Here is a 21,154-nt window from a genome sequence, read left to right on the forward strand (position 1 = left end):
ATAACTCTGGTGGATGACCGCATGCTTGACTACCACAGCGTGAAGCAGTGAGAGACAGGAGCAGTAGAGAGAGAGGAAAAGCTGCTGGCTCAGGCCAGAGTGCACAGCAGAGTGTATTTATGGCCCTGGCTGGTGAATAAATGATCAGGTTAATGAGGCAGCTCAGTCTGAATGCAGAGCAGCTGTTCCTACTGATAACACACAATGTGTCCTCTCTTACTACATCATGCTAACGACTGTGGGACTGGTCCTATAGACCGTCGTAGAAACAGTCCATGCTTATCTATTACTCAAAAGCACCTTTGTGCAGTCTCCTTCGTTTGTGGCACAGATATTTTATTTAATGCAAAAATACTTTTACAATACAATTTGGGTCACTTTGATATGTGGCGTTTTGATGTCTACCTTATTTGTGGAAATGGGACTTGAATAGAGATTAGCTCTTGAGCTTTAAATCAGTCAAGTTCGAGGTTCATTTGTAATTCCACACTGGTGGGAATTTAATCTTAAAGAGCATATATCCTACATTTTCTTGTCTTTTATTTTTTTTTCTCTGAGGTTCCCTTAAGACATTTGTGTGAGATTATGTATGAAACACTGTAATTCATTCAACGCAGTTGCCTAATTCATTTTTGCATAACCGTTTGCCAACCTCGTATAAGCTCCTGGAGCTTTGTGGATGTGGTTGTTTTCACTCTACAATAACGTCAATATTAACTTTTAGGTTAGCAATCGCAAGTGCTAACTCCATTTAGTTTAATTATTTCTGAATCAGCAGTATCAGGTGGAGCATTGCATTTTTGAGTATGCATGTCAGTTCAGGACCATAATATGTTCAGTATTGAATATCGGCCACATTAAAAAAGATATGCAAACAAACACAAGAACAAATTTTGGAAATCAGAATTGAACGCTTGGGTTTGAAGTGTCAAGATAGCCATAGACTACAAAAATCAAAGGGTCAAAACTGTAAAACTGCAAGGATTTCACAAACAAGCTTGGATAAATGCCTATAAAGTCTTCTATCCTACTGTTTGGTAGAAATCACTCTGTTTGAAACCTTGCCTTTGTGCCTTCCTGACCTGGTCTAGCCTACTGAAAAAAGCATATTATGAGAGGTAATTATTCCAGAGGCACTTTATAGGACTAAATGTAGCTTTCCACTAGTGACAAGAAGTGTTTTGCATTCCTTCGGGATACTGTAATTACTATAATTGTCCCTTCTCAATTAAATTACAATGTGCCTTTCATTCACATTTCAGCTGTAGCTATGCGGCGCACTCAGGGAAGATGAATGGTTTGTGTTCAGCCATGGCCTGTCTTGGCATTCGTAAAATGCCTCTGTAAATTGAATTGAAATACCCATGTTGGCATGACTGACAAGGACGAATTACTGTAGCTAAGATTGGCCTCATAACATCGTTTTGTGTAAATGGCTCTCGAGGTGTTTTCTAAGGTACATAGGCCTTAGAAAAATGAGGGCCCATGTGGAAGTCTGCATTGTTCAGCTTTGAAAACCCATTCTTTATTCTGTCTGTTGCTCCCATATGTAAGAAAAATATACACCACCATGCAAGCCAGAGACCACCTATCGTTTATTAAGTTCCAGTCAAAACAGCTGTTTAATTTTAAGTTTTCAGCATCAGGAAATAAAAGCAGAAAACATATTTTAACAGACAATTACACAGACGCCTCAACAACTGAATATAATAGCAACATTTCTGAGAAGTGAAAAGATTAATATTAAAAATCAACATTTGTGACCATTCTTTCCTTTATTACAGCTTCCATTCTTTTCAGAAGACTTGCTTTCACTATTTCAAAGAAATCTGCAGCGATACTTTTCCACACCTCCACAGTTCTGTCTTAGAAGTTGGTTGCATTTCTGCTTCTTATGATGCAGTAATCCCAATTACAAATTTACACTCATCAGCCTATAAAACCTTTCTCCACTTGTCCAATGTCTAGTTTTGGTGTTCTAGTGCAAATACTATTTATATCCTTTTCTCAAACACTGATTATAGACAGCTTTCAGTGGAAGGATGGAAAGAAATACCTGTAGATTTTTCATATGTGAAGCAAGAGTGGAGCTTGATTTTTGTCCTGTTTCTCAGCTCTATGCTTTAAGTAATGTTTGTTTGATTGTGACAGTTTTGGTGGTCTGCCAGATATTGTATGGCTGTTAGGAGTCCCATTTTCTTCTTCTTCTTTTATCTTCTTATTGTTTTTTTTTAAACTTCAGTTTTGGAAACTCTTGTTTTTCCTTTGTCTTTCCTGTTATTAATGCAAGTGGATTATGTTTCCCCAGTCTCCTCAGAAACATTTCCTAGAAAATGAACAACTTGTATTTATTGGCCTTTTTTTTTGTTGTTGTTTTTTTTTGTTTTTGTTTTTTTTTGTGATCAACTTTTTATTGCATTTTTCATCATGTTTACAACAAGGGTGGGGAGAGGTAAGGGAGAGGGGAAGGCAGGACGGTGGCATACGTTTAGGAATGCACACAAATCAAAAATAAAGCAAAGACAATATATGAACAACTACACAACTAAACAGCATCACATAATTTAATTCAAAACTAAAGTTCTTGAATAGAGTCATATAAATTCTCCCAGTTTCTTATTGTTTTCTGTTTTGCCTTGTTAAGCTTAGCTGTATTTTTTGGGCATTTTGACTGGAAATTAAACAAAGGAGGTGTGGTCTTTGACTTTGCTCGGTATTATACATATATATATTTTCTCATATACAAAATATACATCAGTATATGTGATGTTTTAGCACAGAAATTGGAAAGTTACACAGCTCTCTGTGTTCTCATGTTTGATCTTTTTCCTTGCTCTTTGTTTCAGACGTCACTTTTATGTAAATCTGCAGTTCATGCTGGAGTCATCCTGGACCGATTTGGAGGGCCAGTCATAGTCGAGGAGCACAGGGGACTGGGGCGCTGTGAGGCTGTGCAGGCTAATGGCATTATGTCCAAAATGTCAAAATGGTGAGTTATTCTCTACAGATCCCATCTCTTACTCTGAATCAACACAGAAATTCTGGAATGTAGCCTTACAGTGCATCATTAGTGTCTAGCAGAACTGATGAAGTTCCCCTCCATGAGGTTCCCATTCTGCATTACACATCCCACGCTACAAGTAGCTTAATGTCCATAAATAAGATCCACTACTCTAAGTATTAGTGTTGGGTGGTATTGATCAAATTCAGTATCACAGTATTTTCCAAATATATCATTGTATGACATCATCAGGTGATATTTAAGGTTATATTAAACATTTTTAATATAACTTAATATATTTAAATATTATAATGCTTATACATTTTATAATACTAATGTGTTGTCATTGTTGAAGCAAAATCTTACATCACCAAAAAGGTAACTTTACAGGAGAAAGAAAGAACATCCTTAACTTTTAATGAAAATTTAATGGAGTAAGATTTTATTCTAAGTCATTTTTGACTGTTTCTGTTGAACCATTCATCTTGAAATTTTAATAGAATATAAAAGGCAACTGGTGTTTTTAAATCATGTGGAAAAATGAAAATTTGGAGACAGAAGGTTTTGACAGTGAGAGTGTATTAGTATAAGATCATAAATGTTCTGATGCTGATTATTAAATATATTACACAAAATAATAGGTGCTAATTATAAACTCATTTTGAAGTTAATGCTAACTTTACATGTCAGGTCCTGGAAACCATAATTAACGTTGACTAAATAGATTTTAAAAAGTAAAATAGTTTGGAAACAGTGACATTATGGTCGTTATATGTTATAATGCAACTATGTCTATCAAATATATCAGTAATCTGAAAAGCAATATCACTGTGTGTCAATATGATTGTATTTGAATATAGACAATTTAATGCCTATCACATGTAAGTATGGGTGAAGTGTGGCTATAGTTCACCTAAACTACAAGACAAGCCCAAAGATGAAAAAAACATGAAGACTGAACTAAAAGTGTTCGGGCTAAAGTGATTTTTTTTTTTTAACGACATCGGCCCAGAGCCAGTTTCATAAGCCTTCGTCCTGGGCAAGTCTCAACATGTTTCGTTCTTTTCTGTTCTTAATGGTTCATGTGTGCCTGCTCTTGATCTTGGTTTATCTCAAAGACATCAGTTCTTGCTTCAAGTTGGAGAAAACTCCTGTAGTTTTACCTCCCTGTTTGAGCCAAGCACTTCCTGATGTTAGAAGTGCTTTATGTGGATCAGGCCTGAATCTCAGAGACATCAGAGAATTTCTCTTATTTGTCGGAATCCATAGAGCAGGGGTGTCAAACTCAACCGCTGAATGGCCATATTAAAAAATCTCAACAAATCTGTGGGCCAGCTGTATTTTTTATTTTTTACTTAACATTTTGCAAGGACCCAAACTGGCCATTGTTTATTCAAAACCTGCAACAGCAAAATAGGCACTGAATCGTTGAACTATTCAAAGCTAATTTTAAATATTAAATTATTAAATATATTAAATTAAATATTAAAATAAATTATTTTATATAAAACAATAGGCTGCATTATCTACAGGCAACTGTTAAACTTATTTAATGTCCCCAGGAGGTAGTTTTTAACTAAAACACCAGTCATCTTTTATTTTTATGTAACTGCTGGCCCATAGAAGGAGATCAGAGCATACATTATGTTGCAGTGCATGCTGGGAATTGTAGTGCAGCTCATGGTGAATCGGGCTAGTATTAATAAAAAATGAAAATAATTTTGCAGACTGAATTAGGATTGTGCCACGGGCCTGACTTGGCCCGCGGGATTGTGTTTGACTCATGGGCCATAGAGCAATGATGCTTTGGCTAGCAGCAGTATGATCAGTCATACTCTGTCTGAAGCTGTCAAGCTAAACAGGACACAAACAGGACAGGACAAGTGTTGGCTGGTCACACTGTGAAATCACTTTTTAGCACAATTCCAAGGTGATAAAATGAAAAGGCTGCATTTGGTGCTGACATGAAGAGACATCCTTAAGCCTGTCTGTAGTAATCGTGTTAGCTGTGACATTTGAAATCTGTCTCAGCCACCACAAATTACATTTCATTGATTTGCCCTCAGGGTGCATGAAACACCAACCATTAATAAATTTCCACTTTAGAGACTATTTTGTGTTCAGAATGGCACATTTCATTTCAAAGCACTCTGATTGACTTTTACATTTCAGCAATTTAATTGTACAGAATTTTTTAAAAAAGATGGATTTTCCCTTGAATAGTGATCAATGGTCAAAAGAAAATGAAAGCTGAGTTATGCACAGTAACATTTTAGTTGTGTTCAAACAGCAGTAACATGACCTGTGAAACATCAGCCTAGTTTACCTGACAGCTAGCCTGCCCTGCTCTTATTGAGTGCTGCAGACATCTTTTGGAAAGCATTTCTGCTCTGAGAGGATTACATTAATGATGTAATGTTCCCCAGGGACAGCTTTATTTTCATTTGAACGTTAGATCAATATGTTTCAGTAATCACTTTCCTTAGTTCACATGGCTGAACTGTTGGGTTGATATCAGCTTCATTTTTTTTATTGTTACAAGACTAAAATCCTGACTTTGCTCGATACCAAAAAAATACTAGGACAAAAATTAAAAATGTGTCCTCTGAACATCCAGCGTTTAGTATAGTGGGCACACAAAGATGTGTTACAGCTTAATTACCATCACTGTTTTTTCTAATTCATCCTCATTTTATCAATACACCCTTTAAACATTAAATTATACATAACTAAATAATGTAAACAGACTCATTCAACGTGTCAATAGCGTTAGTTATTTAAATATTTAAACAAACTGGAATTATTGAAAGTGAAGAGAAAGTAAAACAGATTCAATCTTTCGCTTTTTTATGGTGAATAGAACTTCTTTATACATGTTAATCACATCACAGCAGACTGTAATTCTAGCCAGGAATCCTGTGAAAATGACATGTTCTTAAGTAATGGCTGAGAGAGATGCAATTTCCCTGCCATGTCCCCTTCTAATTAGCCCCACACAGCTCTCTCAAAGAGCACAGACCTCCACGGAGTTGAGGGAAATGGGGGGCTTTTGGGGGAGGTAAGAAAGCTTTGGGAACAAAGGCCCACGCTCAGTTTAGCTGTGATTTGGAAAGGAGTGTGGGGGGAACAATAGAGGATCTGCTCCTCTTTGGCCCCAGTGGGTGTTCCCCACACATGACAGCCCCTTCATTTATCACTGTAATTGTAACCATTGAGCTCAGCTCTGTCTGATATATATCTCTTTTTCTCTTTCTCTGTCTTTCAGCAACTCATCTGACTCATTGTTCGCATTTGTCACAAATGGTAAGACTTATGTCTTCTATACTTTGTTTTTTTTCACACTATTTATAAATGTCCATGTATGTGTGTGTGTGTGTGTGTGTGTGTGTGTGTGTGTGTGTGTGGCATATTGTTTGTATATTTATTTATAGACAAGGAGCATGATGTGTAGTTTGCCCACCCTGCTTCGTGTGCTATATGTTATTTGCATGTTGACATACATTAGGGAAGTAGTTCAGGCGTTGGGTGGTGAACAGACTGGCTGTGTATCCGTTGGGCAGAGTGAAAGCCCTTCTGGTTTAGCAGGTTGGGTTGGGAAGCGTGGGAACCTCTTATCGCCTGACTTGATTTATTTTCACCTGACGGTGTCTGGCACAGGAGGCCTTTTCTCCACTGCAGTTCTACCTGTACTGGCAGGCCCCAGGTGACTCACAGATTACCCAGTGTGCCAAGCACCACAACGGCAGTCTAAATAGTGTCCTGCTGCCAACGTGCGGCTCTAACGGTTACTTCACACACCTGTCCTTCTGCCCTGCTCATTAGTGTACTTTCTTAAAGGGCCCATATCTTTCATTTTTTGTATTTATTTTCTTTTCCTTGACTCCACTTATAACTTCTGTGTGGTTTTATGTACCAAAACAATCATAATTACTTTTTTACATGACCCTTTTACAACCTTTTTGTATCCTATAGAATTAGCAGACTGTTTCAATACTGTGACTTTAAGAATGATATATGTAAATGAGCTCTGTTCTGATTTGCTGCCCTGTATGATGCCTCCTTCAAAAAGCAGTCCAGGCTGAAACACTCCTTATAACTTCACTGTGAATGAAGCCAAGCTGCTGTCTGCAGAATAGGCAGACATGTGTAGATGAGTTTTTGTTGGACATTACAATTTACATTTATTCAAAATAGGCTTTTTTGCAGCTTAGTTTCTGTATATGTACTTACTGGTATGTTTTTAACCATGTTTACGTACTTTGTCAGATTTATTAATTTAAAAAGATGGGAATAACAATAGCATGACTTAAAACAGTGAATGGAAGCTGGTCGCTACAAATAAGCATGATATTGTTTGCATAGTGTTTTTTGGTCGCTAATTTGTTTTCTTTTATTATTAGCAACATTAGGTATTTTGACTACACTATTCCTTTATACCAGTTAGTGCTAAGCAGTGTTTTCCTAAAATTACAACAATCAATACTGTTGTGTTGAAGCAGAATGGCTGAATGACCAGCACACCTCTGGGTGAAGCAGATAAGTGGCTAATAATCAATGAGCTTCACTGTGGAATTAGCTTTGACTGTTGCAGTGCACTCGTGACTGAGACAAATACAGCCATGAAATCAAACCCCCAACCAAAACCTCATTACTGTCAATCTATCTCAAGCCACTTCAATCAGGATCTCTTTCCTGCCTCTCACTGAAATACTCTTTCCCATGCAACCAAATGCTGATGCGTTGTGGAGTCATAAAGTCCTACATGCTTAAGTCGGATGCACAGTGGCGTGTTAGTCAGATGTGGTCTATGTACCGCTCTTACCAGCTCTGAGGAAGTAGGCGTTGAAAAAAAAAATGGAGATCAGATTTCTGGGCTTTTTTCCTTGTTTTTTCTTGTTGTTCGTAGCACATGTGATTCTGTTTAAGTACACAGATGGTGGTTTTTTTTTAATAGTCCTGCTCTTCCTGTTGAGTCAGTGTGCTCTATAAATTAGTTATTGCTCCACATGCATTTTATTTATGTCAAACAAACTCTAGGCACAAGCAGAAAACCAGTAAGTTCTTTTGATGTTTTTTTTATATGTTTCTTGAAGCTCACTGCTTTCTTGAAGTTCACTCGGCAGAATGAAAACTGATGCCAATACGACCGTTTTTACATAAGCCACAATAGAAGAGAGCACATACTATTTGAAGCTGAAACTACTGACTGAGTCTTAAGCCTTTTTAAAGGGAAAAATAATCTCCCAGTCATTCTTTTCTCCTCCTTTTTCCTTTCTCCCATCCCAGACTGTAACAGACAGACTATTCTTCAGCCACTCTCTGCTAGCTCCTCATGGGAGAAGAGTGGTTTTGAGGGCCCTCGGGTTAAGCGGTCCTCCAAAGACACCAACACCGTCTCCCCTACAGGCATGTGGAGCGCTGACCCGAACAGCAAACAGTGGCTACAGCTGGACCTTGGAGAAAAGAAGAGGATCACAGGTTAGAGTTAATATAAGTATATACAGGCATCTCCTGTTTTGCTGTTTTACGGAAACGTGGAATTACTTTCCCCTTTTAAGCAGATTGAGACATACTTGTCACAGTTCTTGGGCTTCTGTGGAATTTCTGAGCCCATAACAAAAACTGACAGTTGACACCCTGTTACGGCCAATGCCAATACCAATTACCATTAGCTAATTATTTTTCTTTTTTACCTTTTAAAACAAATTAAGAGCAAAAAAGAATTGCATTACACAGCTGATATAATGGAAAACGCATTTTTATTTCTCTAATGAAGGTGGTATTAATTGTAATATAGCGCTGATAGTTCTTATATGTAAAGTCCACTTCTAAAAATGTATATTATTAATAGACCTTGTTAGCATTGCAGTGGCAATCTTGCTGTGACAATGAATCAAACGTTTATTTCTTTCTATGTAGGACAGTGGTGTTATCCATTATGCTGTCTCTCAGTGAGTTTAAAAAAGAATGGAACTGCACACCGATTGTAACTATACATGTCACAGTTTCCATGAAAACAGATAGGCCACCAGTTTATCGAGTTGGTATTGGCTGCTGTTTGCAATATCAAATTGATGAATACTAATGAAAGAATAATACAGGCATCAATACATAGTGAACCCCTCTGTGAGCCACCTGGCTGTGTTAGGTTTCATCAGTAGTTGCTATGTTGCTGTTGCTGTGTACTGGTACAATACACCACTTTAGCCAAATTAAATTTTGTTCTGCTACCCAGCACAGAAAAAACATTCAAACGTTATTGTGTAAAAACTTAACCAGCATTTAAAGGATTCGTGGTTCAGTGGAAATGCTCTCCTTAGATTTCTGCTTTGATAGCCTGGTAGTTTCTTGGTCAGTTTTTAGTCTTCTGGAGTAATGTGCAAGTGAAGCTTAATAGGATTAAATCCGAGCATATACATTATGTCCCCAAATATTTAGACACCCCACCTGATTAGTGAATTCAGCTACTGTAAGGTGCATTGCTGACACAAGCATTCACTAGTGCCCACATAACTTGTATAATCTCCATCGAAAATCGTTGGCCAATAGAATGTGATGCTCTGAAGCCTAAAGTTACCATGCCCAGTGCTAAACGTTGACTCGAGCATTGGCCTGTGGAGCAGTGGAACTTTGTTCTCTGGAGTGATGGAGCTCCATCTAGTACCTTTGGGATGAGTTGTAGTGGCATTAGTGATCTGAAACTAATCATCCAACATTGGTACCTGATCTCATTAATGCTCTTGTGCCTGCAGTCATATCCTCACAGCAATGTTTTGACGTCTAAAGCCCTCCCAGAAGATAAGAGACTGTTACCATGGCAAAGGGGGGCAAACTCCATATTAATATCCTTGACTTTGTTGTCTGCACAGTATGTACACACATCTAGTAGATAGAAAAGGGAAAGCATCAGAGTAAGCCTGCATCCAGAGGCTGTTACCAGGGGTGATTATCCTTACAAAGGGGCTTTCTTGTGACTGCCGATGGAGTATCCAGTGTTATGGCCCCAAAGCACATAAGAAGCCCTCAGCCTCCACCCACCACCGCCCTACGCCCAGCTGATAGCTGCATCTTTTTACCAGTTCCTGGTATTGCGTAAAAAGAATTGAAAGGCCTTCTGTCTCATTCCCTTGCAAACATACAGGCCTTTTCACAAAGGCACATTTAAATATAGGAGCAGGCCGGACGCAGCGTTTATTTTGAGCATGGTGAGTGTAGTCAGCACGGCCAGTCCAATTTCATGCTGCTTTAAGAGGCACAGTGCACCCAGAGTCAGAGAATGAACACTTTGTCTCTTGTACGGAAGTGTTGCTTTTTTATATGATGGTTCAGACTGGAGTTGGCTTCTCAGAAAGAGGAAGCTGTGTTATCTTAGCAGTGGTGGTATAATATGGTGCAGCTGAAGAATACTGGTTTTATTGAGGAGGTCATCAGCCTCTGCTCTTCATACTGTGCCGCTTTGGTTGACTCTTTATCAGCAGTGTCAGTTGAGAGAAAAATGGTATGTTCACATATTTTTGGCTTCAGATATGACCAGGAAAAAAGAGCAAGGCAAAGGAGTCTCTTTATTGTATATATTGTATATACACAGTATATATTGTTGTTTTGGCACTGAATTTGCATCCATTTGCTAGAGTTCTTGTTCACAGCAGATAAACAAAAGAAACCTGCCTTCTTTTCTCCATTTGATCAGCTTCCACAATTATAACAGGCACACCTTTTTTCTCTTTCTGTGAGTGTGGTTGTTTTAGTGTCTGCTGTTTGTCCTTTAAGTTTAAAGTTGCAGCTCACACAGCTCCTTTTGATGCCGCATTAAGGTAGAGGACTGTTTGTTGGATGAACATTCCAGGTGAATGTGTTCTTTTGCGCATACAGGTCAGGAGCATGGTCTGTTCAGAATAATGTCAGTTATAGGTCACACAAAAAGATAACATGACAACCAAACAAAATAAACAAATTCGGCCAGTAAATCCAATTTTTACCTGCAGTGTGAAGCCAAAGGTGATTCACTTTGAGCTTTTCCCTGCTTTTGAAGTACTGCACCTTAAATAAACAGTTTTATGGTATTTATCTTTCAATTTGATCTGTCACTTTCCTATATGATTCTGTATTAATCATTTCTTGTATTACTGTTTATCACCTGTCATGCCACCAGCATGAAAAGTTCTATATAAAAAAAGATTATCATTATTCTGTATGCTCTGCCCAAACAACAACCAGGGTTCTCTGCCCTTTTCCTCTTAGAAAGCTCTTTGATTTCTTGTTCAAAAACACAGTCAAAATCATTTCTCTTTGAGCTTCATCTTTAATCACCTAATTAGTAATTAGCCCGCATGGTGGGTGATCACTCTTGAGTCAGCAGACCACAATCTGAGTGATGTAGCTACGCTCTGAATAACTCTTAAAGAAAGGAACATGGTCCTAATGTTTTCACGAGGTCTCCACTCCACTCCACAAGGTAATGACAGATCTTTGGATCAGCACACCGTAGGAGTTTTTCTGGTCGTTTTCCAGAAGAGACTACACAGAAACCCTGTCATAGACAGATATGAAAATCAGTAGAGATTTTAAAGAGCTAAAAAAAAATCTAAACTCTGAAAATGGTTTTGTATGGTCAAAAATTAAGCTGACTTCAATACTTTTATTAAAACAGTACTTTACTAACCAAAATGATTGAGCGGTCAGCTGTGAACTACCCATTATTAAGGAGTATAACGATTTACAAACTTCACTATTCGATTCAATAGTTTTTGATTCAGCAAAAAATGTTGCTTATGTTAATGTTTCTATTCCATCATAAAAGTACAAAATTTAAAAGAAAAAAATGCTTTAGGGTCCCAATGTAATGCTCTAGCCACAAGCTAATATGTTAGCCCCAAGCTAACACACTGTCTACGACCTAACGTTAGTCAAGAGACTGGATACGGTACAATATACTGTGATATAATTTGGTATGAGATGCATTGTTTTGTTGCATCCCTACTTTATATGATTATTAGTTCACAGGTGTCAAATTTCTTAAATGCAAACAGCAGAAACTCAAATCTTAAATGATATAAATATTGTAGCACTGGAGAAAGAGTTAACCAGGATTCTTAGCTGTTCTTTGGTTTCTAAGTATTAGCTTTCATTGTCTTCAGGTTTGGACACATTTAACATGTGGTTTGTTTTAACTCTGGTGTTTTGTCATCAAATTTGTATTGTTATAATGTAGGTAAATAATTGGTGTTTGCCAGCCTAGCAAAATCAGAAATTAATGATGCTCTTAATGTTAGAGGTGTCTGTTCATTATAGTGTGTAAAGAAGCTCCTTCTAAATATTGGCAGGAATTTTGCCAGTATGGATAAATCTGTGGAATCTTAATATCATTTAAACCATATATTAGTAAGGCCCACTGCATGCATTACCTGTAGTCTTACAGTGAGCCCTGAACTCAGGGGTAAAGTCTCTGTCTCAAATTCTGCCACATTCTAAAACTGGCCATCACCATGCACTGACATTAATGTCCTCTAACAGGGCAGAAAAAGGAGCTCTTTAAAAGGCCATTGAGGGATGAAATCTGTAAAGTGAGCTTGCGGCTACTGGAGTATTGGAGTATTTGTGTACTGCATGTACACAAAAATACACAAAGGTGTTAAGACTGCTCTAAAATGTATAACAATACATGAAGGTGGAATAGTGATCATGAGGTTAATAAGTTGTATTTTCCTAGCTCTGATAAATTTGTTTTTTACAGGAATTTTAACCAAGGGTTCAGCTACTTCTGACTACTTTGTGAGAAGCTTCAAAATTATGTACAAGGAGAAGAGTCGTTGGCGAACTTACACCCTGTATAACAGCCTTGAAGATATGGTGAGAGCTGAATCATTTGAATTGATTGAAATGAATGGAATCAGTGAATAATTTGAAAATGCTTGCAGTTACTTATTCAGCAAAGTTTGTGGTAATTGTTTCTTTTTTTGTGTCAGATATTTGAAGGGAACGTGGACAACCTCTGCCAGTCTCGCAACACCTTCCGTCCAGCCATTACAGCACGTTACCTTCGTGTTGTCCCACTACAGTGGCACCAGGGGATCGGCCTGACAGCTGAGCTGCTGGGTTGCCCTTATGTCAGAGCCACTCCAGGTGTGTTATGAGTTCTCTATGGGTCAGATAATGGGAAATCTTGTAGCATTTTAATGTTCAATTAACTGTTGTTCATAAAGTAGAGCAATAGCAAAATGATCACTGATAACATGATAATTTTACTCCCTCTCTTCTTGGTAGTGAGTACATCATCTCAGGTCACACAAGAGGCTCTGCCCACCAGACCCAAGCCTCCAGTGGAGGAAGCAGACATCACTGAGCCTGTGCCTTCCCAGGCTGATTTAGGTACACATTATGCACTAAACATTTTGGTTATTTTTAAAGTAGTTAAATGTTCAAAGCCATTGTAAAATTTTCAGTTTACACATAATGTGTCTGAATTTATAAGTTTAATTCTGTATTGAAGGGCCTATACCATAGAAAAAAACACACCAATTAAAAATAGAAGGATGATGCAGAATATAGACCTTTTTAATGTGCTACATATACATATGTTGGGAGAGTGGAATGAGATCTATTGAACACTGGCTTCACATTACACCCCTTAAGCTTGATAAAATCACTAAAACAGTGCTCCTGGTTTTAAATCTCAGTCCTACATGCTCAGATGTGTTAAATGTTTGGTCATTGATGCCCTGTTTCCAACCTCTTTCTGCACAGTTAAGCTGACCATTATTGTGGTGCCCACTGTCTTGTGTGTGGTTCTGCTGCTGCTGGGGATCTGCCTCTGTAAGGTGCTTCACAAGTAAGTGCAGTAATGCTGCAGTTTGCTGAAAAATAAGTTTGACCACACAGCTGCTTTATGTCTGCAAAGAGAAACAGGAGATCAGATATGATCAACTTCTAAAGAGCACTGAGGACTTATCTTCACTGCCTTGCAACCCTCGTCCCTTTATGTTGCTCAAATTGCTTGTTTTGTACAGCTCAGCAGGTAACATACTTTTTCAGGAAGAGCTAAATGTTCCTGTTTTTATAACATGCTTGCTTCACAAAAACTACACATTTTATATTAAAGAACTGAAAGGGCCAAAGCTGTTTGTTAGTTATATAGAAAAATTTATACAGGAAATTACATGTTTTGTTGATTTGAGTGAAAATAAGTTAATTGCTCTTGTGGGGAGGGAGGTTGAAGTGCTCTTCACATGGTAGTGCATGTTGGGGATTGTAGTGCAGCACACTGTGAAATGAGCTAATATTGATAGAAAATAAAAATAATTTTCCAGGCCAGACAGGAACATGCCACGGGCCTGACCTGGCACACAGGCCTTGTGTTTGGCACATGGGCTTTAGGTTATCTAACAGTAGTCTATCATGCTTAAGCTACTCAATCATTCTACTACCTCACAGAAAGACATAAGCTAACATCACACAGTATTGAGTGATATGCCTGGATAGATCTATTACAGGATTGCATCAGATTCATTCTTTTTTTCCCCTTTCAAATCCGATCCAAAGCCGATTACTGATATGGCATCTCTGTAGAGAACAGAAATGGGGACATATTACTCAGTATAATGTCATGTAAATACTACGTATGACCACATGTCTTGACATTGTAGACTAGGGGTGGGGGGAAAAATCGATTCTTAGATGCATCACAATGCGGACGTGGATGATTCTGAATCGATTCAAAAATCGATTTTCCAAATATTTTATTTTTAACGTAATGTTGACACAACGCAAAAGGCAGAACTTGGAAGTGCGGAAGTGCAGCACCCGGACAGTCTGTGGTGGCACATAACATAAACACAACTGGATGAGCAAGAAATCCGACCGGCACCCTCTACGTTAAAAGCTAGGTTAGGTCAGGAGTCACAACCCAAATGTTAAGAAGAGCCATTTTGTCCTGACAAAAATCTGACAAAATTTGACAAAAATCAAACCACCTTGAGAGCCACAGCACTTAATGTCCAGTATGTCTCAGTATGTGATAATGTCCTAGTATAGACTAAACAATATAAACAAAAACGTGGACTGCTTTAAGCTTTAGCTATAGCTGCTTTCCTCCCATCTCTGCCAGAAAACTTTTCTTCAAAAGTAGAACAGCTTATTGTTAAATGTCTCTCAATGTTCGACTGTTTTATGAGGCTGAAGTCGCATATTATTCGCCAGATTCTTGTTTGAATTTTCCCGTTCCACCTTAAGTTCTGCCTGAGGCGCCAGAATGTAAAGGCGGCACCCTTTAAGGTGGACCGGGAAAATTCGAAAGAGAAACTGACTTCATCTTCGCAACTTTTTAGTGTTTGACAGTCTCTCGTTGCAGATTTAACAGACCAGGAAACCAACTGCGCTGCTTATAAATGCGAATAAGTCCATTCGTCTCCAAATGTTCATCTTAAATCTCTCTCTTTGCCTTTTCGTTAGCTACTAGCCAGGCGAGACTGTGTTGCTAGGTGACCTGCAGTCTGCACGCCAGGGGAAAAGGGACCTGGACAAGAGCCATACTATATGCAAGTTGTGTCACACTAAACTAAAATATTTTGGAAACACCAAACATGAGAAACCATATTACATGTTTCGACCTGTTTTCCTACCGGTTGTACTTGCTGCCAGAGGACCATTGAGCAAGCGATGTCAGAGCTTCCACCCAACATGGAGGCAAATTACAAACTCTAGCGCAACTTTTATTGCCAAGGATTTTCGTCCGTTCTCAGTCATTGAGAACCAGGGCTTTCGCGCTATGTTGGACACTTTGGAGGCAAGATATGGCATCTCGTCTCAAAGATATTTTACTGACACAGCAAAAGATGCATCAAGATGCATCAGTGATTGTTTTATAATCGCATCGCAGCCCTCTGAGTCGTAATTGAATTGTGAGGTGCCTAGGGATTCCCACCCCTATTGTAGACTAACAAACCTGTCTTTGTACCAGTCTTCCGATCTTGTTTTGTGGTCTTGTCTTTGATAACTGGCTGGGTGTCTTTGCTGTGGTCAGTGACGTAGATGACTCATCAGAGACTTTTTAAGCCTCTGGTGGCCAGTGCCTCCTGTGATTCTTCTACTCATGTCTATTTGTGCAAAATGTTGTGGAGAATGAAGGGCAGGGAAAGGGGAGAGAGAAGGAGAAAGGAAGAGAGAGGAACAAAGGTCATTGTCAGGAGATTTGCCAGCTGCACAGGTCTCTAGGGATGGAGGGATATGGGGAAAGAATACTTAGAAAGTGATGCAAGGCTGATGTGAAGGAGTTTAGGAAGGAACAATGGCCTGAGTGACTGAAGCCCAGAGGGAGAGATTGACACTGATACACATGCTAACAACCCTCTCCCTCTCTGTCTGTCTGTCTCTCTCTCTCTCTCTCTCTCTCTCTCTCTCTGTCTGTCTCACAGGAAGAAGACTAAGGAGAACACTTATGACTCTGCAGATCCACCACAAACAGCAGGTCAGTGCCCAAGACCACCAAGCAGTTCATACCACTGATTTGATGTGCCATCGATTTGAAGGTGGCGATTCTTGGAGTGGTGTTGTTGTTTAGAATCAGTTTGTTAATATTCAGTAAAGTGAGTACTCATTTTTTGGCCAAGATGAAATTCTCAGTGTGCAGTCACTTCTTTTAAACACCTGATCAATTTGCATGTTTTATTGATCCAAGTGAAAAGAAGTTAATGCGTCCTCTACAGAGAACAAACTTAATTATGCCATTTGTCTGCACATTTTAATGCACAGTTTCTGAGTTTACCATTTTGGAAATAAATAAAATATTAAATATAAAATTTTGCACAGGTCACATTTTAATTTTTTTTTCCCCCAATATTTTAGATTTATCAAATAAAGTAATTGTGCATTAAAATGTGCAAACGTGCGTTTCTCTGTAGAGGTGTGTTCCCCAAATTGTTCAGCCCTAGTTGACAAGTATGGTGAGGAAAATAACCATACAATTTCATAAAACCCCATTGTTTTCTATTAAAAAAACATTACATTATCAGATGCACTGATGATCAGTTCCTTTTTATAACATTATTTTTTTCAATAAAGATTTCAGCTGTTACAACAGTTCATTGACACAAGTGGCATCTTCTTCATTAAGAACAAGTGCTAAACAGATAAAGCTGTCGTGTTGCCTTCCCTACAGGGATTGTCTTCTCCCTGCAAAAAATCTATGTAGACTTAAATGATTTTGAAATTGTGATTACATCAAAATTATTCAATTTAAAAATGACTGTTTATTGTAGACTATAGTAGGCTACAATAACAGTGGCATAGAGGCTAACTTAATGCTGCTTTGGCCATATTTTTAATTTGACAAGAATTGCTCAGATGGTGTGGTGGTGCATTAAATAAATGAAAAAAGACTCAACTATGAATATGCAAGTTTCATGCATGTAGTCTATGATGTCTGCGAATTGCAGCAGCACTAAAAAAGTGCTTATGCATTTACCACATCTTTTTCTTCTTCTGTCCTTTGTCTGTTCTCCTTTTCATGCTGTTGCTTCATGGCCATTACCATCTCTCTCTCTCCCTCGTTCCCCATCACTGAAATGCAGTCACGTGCAGGCATATGATTTAAAGCTTAGTGGTTGTGCTAGTGCGAGGCCGGTCCTTTCATTAAGACTGACTGGGTAGTGTTTCACACATTCCAGGTTGCTGGAAGCAGGTAAAACATCCGTCTGCCAGGCACCAGTCCACCGAGTTCACCTTCAGCTACAGCTCAGAGAAAGACCCCCTCCCAAAAATAGACCTGGTCACCAGTGACATGGCAGGTAAGTGAATGTAATATTCTCACCCAAAGACAAACGTTCTCTATTTGATTTTGCAGTGGTGTGCCTTATATAGTGTGTTTGCCTGGCTTCCCTGGAATCAGACCCCTGCCTCTCATATGTGGGGCAGTGGTGTTATCCATTACGCTATACATTCATGTTATCTTTAAAGGAATATGGGATATTGGATATCAAATGATTACATCTAGTTAGTTGTGGGCGATATGACTAAAATATATCACAATACTTAGACATTTTCACGATACACAACATGTATGATGATATTTTGACACATTCACAATGCACTAATAGTGCCACATTTAAAAATAGCCATCAAAAACTCTTTTGTTCCACATTTCATGCACTAAATTCAATTGTACTGACGAAAAGCAAATTGTGTATCACGATAATAAAATCCTGATAACAATAAAATATCCTCATATTGCCCTTTTCTACACCCTGGTATAGAATAGTGCTTATGCTCAGCAGCTGTTAGCATAAAAGAAACATTTGTAATTGTAATGTTTCTAATTGTAATTGTAACCTCTGCTTCCTCAGACTACCAGCAGCCGCTCATGCTGGGAGTGGGTACGGTGTCTCGGAAGGGCTCCACCTTCAGACCAATGGACACAGACGCCAAGGACGAAGTCAACGAGGCCGCCACTCACTATGACTACCTGCACACAGCCAATCAGTACGCCCTCCCGCTGACCAATCAGGAGCCTGAGTACGCCACACCAATCATAGAGCGACACGCCTTCCGAAAAGACGGATTTCTGCCGGATCCCAGCTACAGTGTTCCAGGGGTGGTGCTGAGTAAGAGCCCGTCATTTAAGACCAAAGAAAACTGTAACTACAGAAAGGTGGTAGGGGCGCTTTCTGGTGGTTATCAAACGCCCCAGGTCAAACGGGACAGAGCGAACCACTCAGAGGGGGTTTACGACAGCCCTAAGATCAGGAAGCCTCTGGTTGTTCAGAACGGGGCCTGTTCAGAGTACCAGAGGCCCCAGGCCAAGGCTAAAGCACAGGAGAGCTACTCGACCCCACGAGACTGTGTCCGGCTAGACTCTACTGTCCCCTGCAGGCTGGACCCAGAGGGCAGCAGCCTGAGTGGAACCTGAACGGACTAAAATGCACTGTGATGTTTACCTGCTTTATGTGAACTCCCGTAACTTATTTCCACGTCTGAGAGCAGCACATTTCCTGTTTATTTGTATATATGCAGTGGAAAAGAATAGCCGTCTCAGTGATGGTGGAAGTGTGCTCCGCGATGGCATGTTGTATGCAGTGTTCTTTTTACTGTTGTGTAAATTGGCTTTATTGTCTTGAGATTTTATTATTTTATTTTTTTAAGGTTGCAGGGTTTGTTGTGATCCAAAGCTTTGCCAGGAGCAGAGACAGATGTCCTAATGTGCACAGAATAATTTGCAGTGAGAAGTGGGAGAAACTCATACCTCCTGTAGTTTGAGACAATTTCTATGCATCTATAATGCAATCGGTCATCTCCATTTTCTTGAGCTGCTGTTGTGAATTACTGTGCTGATTGTAAGACAGTCAGCTCTGGGGAGTATTTCATAAAGCAGGATTTCTCTGTTTAACTGAATCATGTAAGACAATATTGAAGATTGTCCTGCAGGAAGATCCCTTGCCTCTTCTTGTATTGGACAGGTTCAACTTCGGGCTTGAGTTATCTGGGTGCTTTATGTTACGTTCTGCAGATAAGAGGAGAGGTCAGTCTGAGACTGGACAGTAGTAGGATTGGACCTAGAGCAGATCTGGGTGTCTCCTGGGGCCTCTACTCCAGTAGATTGATGGGATGATCCTGGGTTAAACAACAGGGAGCTTATAGAACATGCTCCTCTCTAGAGCCGCTTTACAAAGATCTGGGTTCTAGCATAGAACCTTTTCGTTATGTGAAGGTTTTTTAAAGGGGAATTCACCATTTGTTTTTTTTTTTTCTATATTTCTGCATAATTCATCGAGTTTGAGACTTGCCAAGTCAGATATTTTTACAATGGTGGTGACGGGAACCAGGGGTCGAATATAGAGCCATTTTGTTTACTGTTCGAAGTGACTAGTGAGCCTACATGGCGTCTTATTTTTATTGTATTGTTGATATTCGTAAAATGGTGATGCAGTTGACAAAAACAAGTTTTCTTTGAGGACTCTTGTCAATGTGTTTTAAAAAGTATTTAAACCAAAACCTTCCCAAATCTCTAGTAAAGCAGTGTCTTAGGTATCAGGCAACATATTCGTAACCATTTCATGTAGTAAATTACTGTGAGAGCTCTTGGAGGCTCTTCAGATGTCTGGTTTTCATCACCACCGCTGTAAATAATTCTGATGCATTTCTTTACAACACAGAACTTCAGACCACACTGAATAACTTTACATTTTAACCACTTAATTATGCAGAAATTTTGAAAAATTGGTTGAATAAACTACTGGATCAGTCTGTTCAGAATGTGGCTTCCATGCCTGTCACAGATTTTTGGAGCAGTCACCTAAGAAGTTAAGAAGTCAAAGACCTCACCGTAGCTCTATGTGAACATGCTAATTGTGTGTGAACAGCAGCACCTTTTGAAATTACTTTGATATGGAGATTCTAAGGTGTGATAGGCGTTGAGTGAGAAACAGATCAGCTGCTTTCAGATCAGTGAAACATGGCTGTTCCTAGTTGTGGCCTTTCTTCATGCAATGAGAGTCTGGGCGTCCTTATCACTGACTGCTGTTTAGCTCAGATGTGTCCAGAATTCATGATTGCTGGGTTTAAATCTGGCATTTAGCTGCAGGTTTTTTTTTGTTCTATTTGTATTTGAATTGTTGAACTGACCTGATCGAGACGGATCTTTTCTCAGCGTCCTGTTTTGTAGCAAACGCTTCTACCCCAGTGCTACTTTGAACATGCTCTGTTCAAAAAAGACTTTTATTAATACAATTTAAAGGCTGAGCCATGTTCAGTGGTACTGTCTGTCTTTTGAATTTGTGTACATATTCATGTACAGTTTTGAAATGTATATTGTGAAGAGAAAAAAAATGTGTTCCATTGGTTATTTAAAGTGCCTACAAGGTGGGCGCAGCTGCTGAATTAAAGACAGGTCTCGGGTCTTCACTGGACATGCTTTCATTTCATGTTTAAGTGATGATGACGTGCTTAAGTGTTTTAAGTTGTGGTTACTGACATTTTAAGCAGCATGTATGTGACGTACATAATGACATCATGAAAAATGTGCAGCCTTTTTTAATTGACTTTTTGGGATAACTTATATAATGAGACAGAATGTGTCATAACATGCTATAATGTGACAAGATGGCAATGTACACTTACAGCTTACCCATCAAAGCACTAATGCACATTCTGCTCACTCTGCTTTCC

The 21,154-nt window shown here is 39.0% G+C and overlaps 1 protein-coding gene across 1 annotated transcript in view; it reads left to right on the forward strand.

Annotated features, from left to right (window-relative positions):
• Positions 1 to 20,932, forward strand: part of dcbld1 (discoidin, CUB and LCCL domain containing 1) — a 43,011-nt gene extending 22,079 nt beyond the window's left edge. The window contains exons 6-15 of the mRNA XM_036582079.1: positions 2,847 to 2,989; positions 6,267 to 6,304; positions 8,288 to 8,479; positions 12,735 to 12,850; positions 12,967 to 13,123; positions 13,265 to 13,369; positions 13,745 to 13,829; positions 16,411 to 16,463; positions 17,662 to 17,781; positions 18,337 to 20,932. Coding sequence (XP_036437972.1) covers positions 2,847 to 2,989; positions 6,267 to 6,304; positions 8,288 to 8,479; positions 12,735 to 12,850; positions 12,967 to 13,123; positions 13,265 to 13,369; positions 13,745 to 13,829; positions 16,411 to 16,463; positions 17,662 to 17,781; positions 18,337 to 18,899 — 1,572 coding nt within the window. The 3' untranslated portion in view covers positions 18,900 to 20,932. The remainder of the gene's footprint in view (positions 1 to 2,846; positions 2,990 to 6,266; positions 6,305 to 8,287; positions 8,480 to 12,734; positions 12,851 to 12,966; positions 13,124 to 13,264; positions 13,370 to 13,744; positions 13,830 to 16,410; positions 16,464 to 17,661; positions 17,782 to 18,336) is intronic.
• The last annotated feature ends 222 nt before the right edge of the window (positions 20,933 to 21,154 follow it).

Source organism: Colossoma macropomum, unplaced genomic scaffold, assembly GCF_904425465.1.
Source record: "Colossoma macropomum unplaced genomic scaffold, Colossoma_macropomum, whole genome shotgun sequence".
Classification (NCBI taxonomy): domain Eukaryota; kingdom Metazoa; phylum Chordata; class Actinopteri; order Characiformes; family Serrasalmidae; genus Colossoma; species Colossoma macropomum.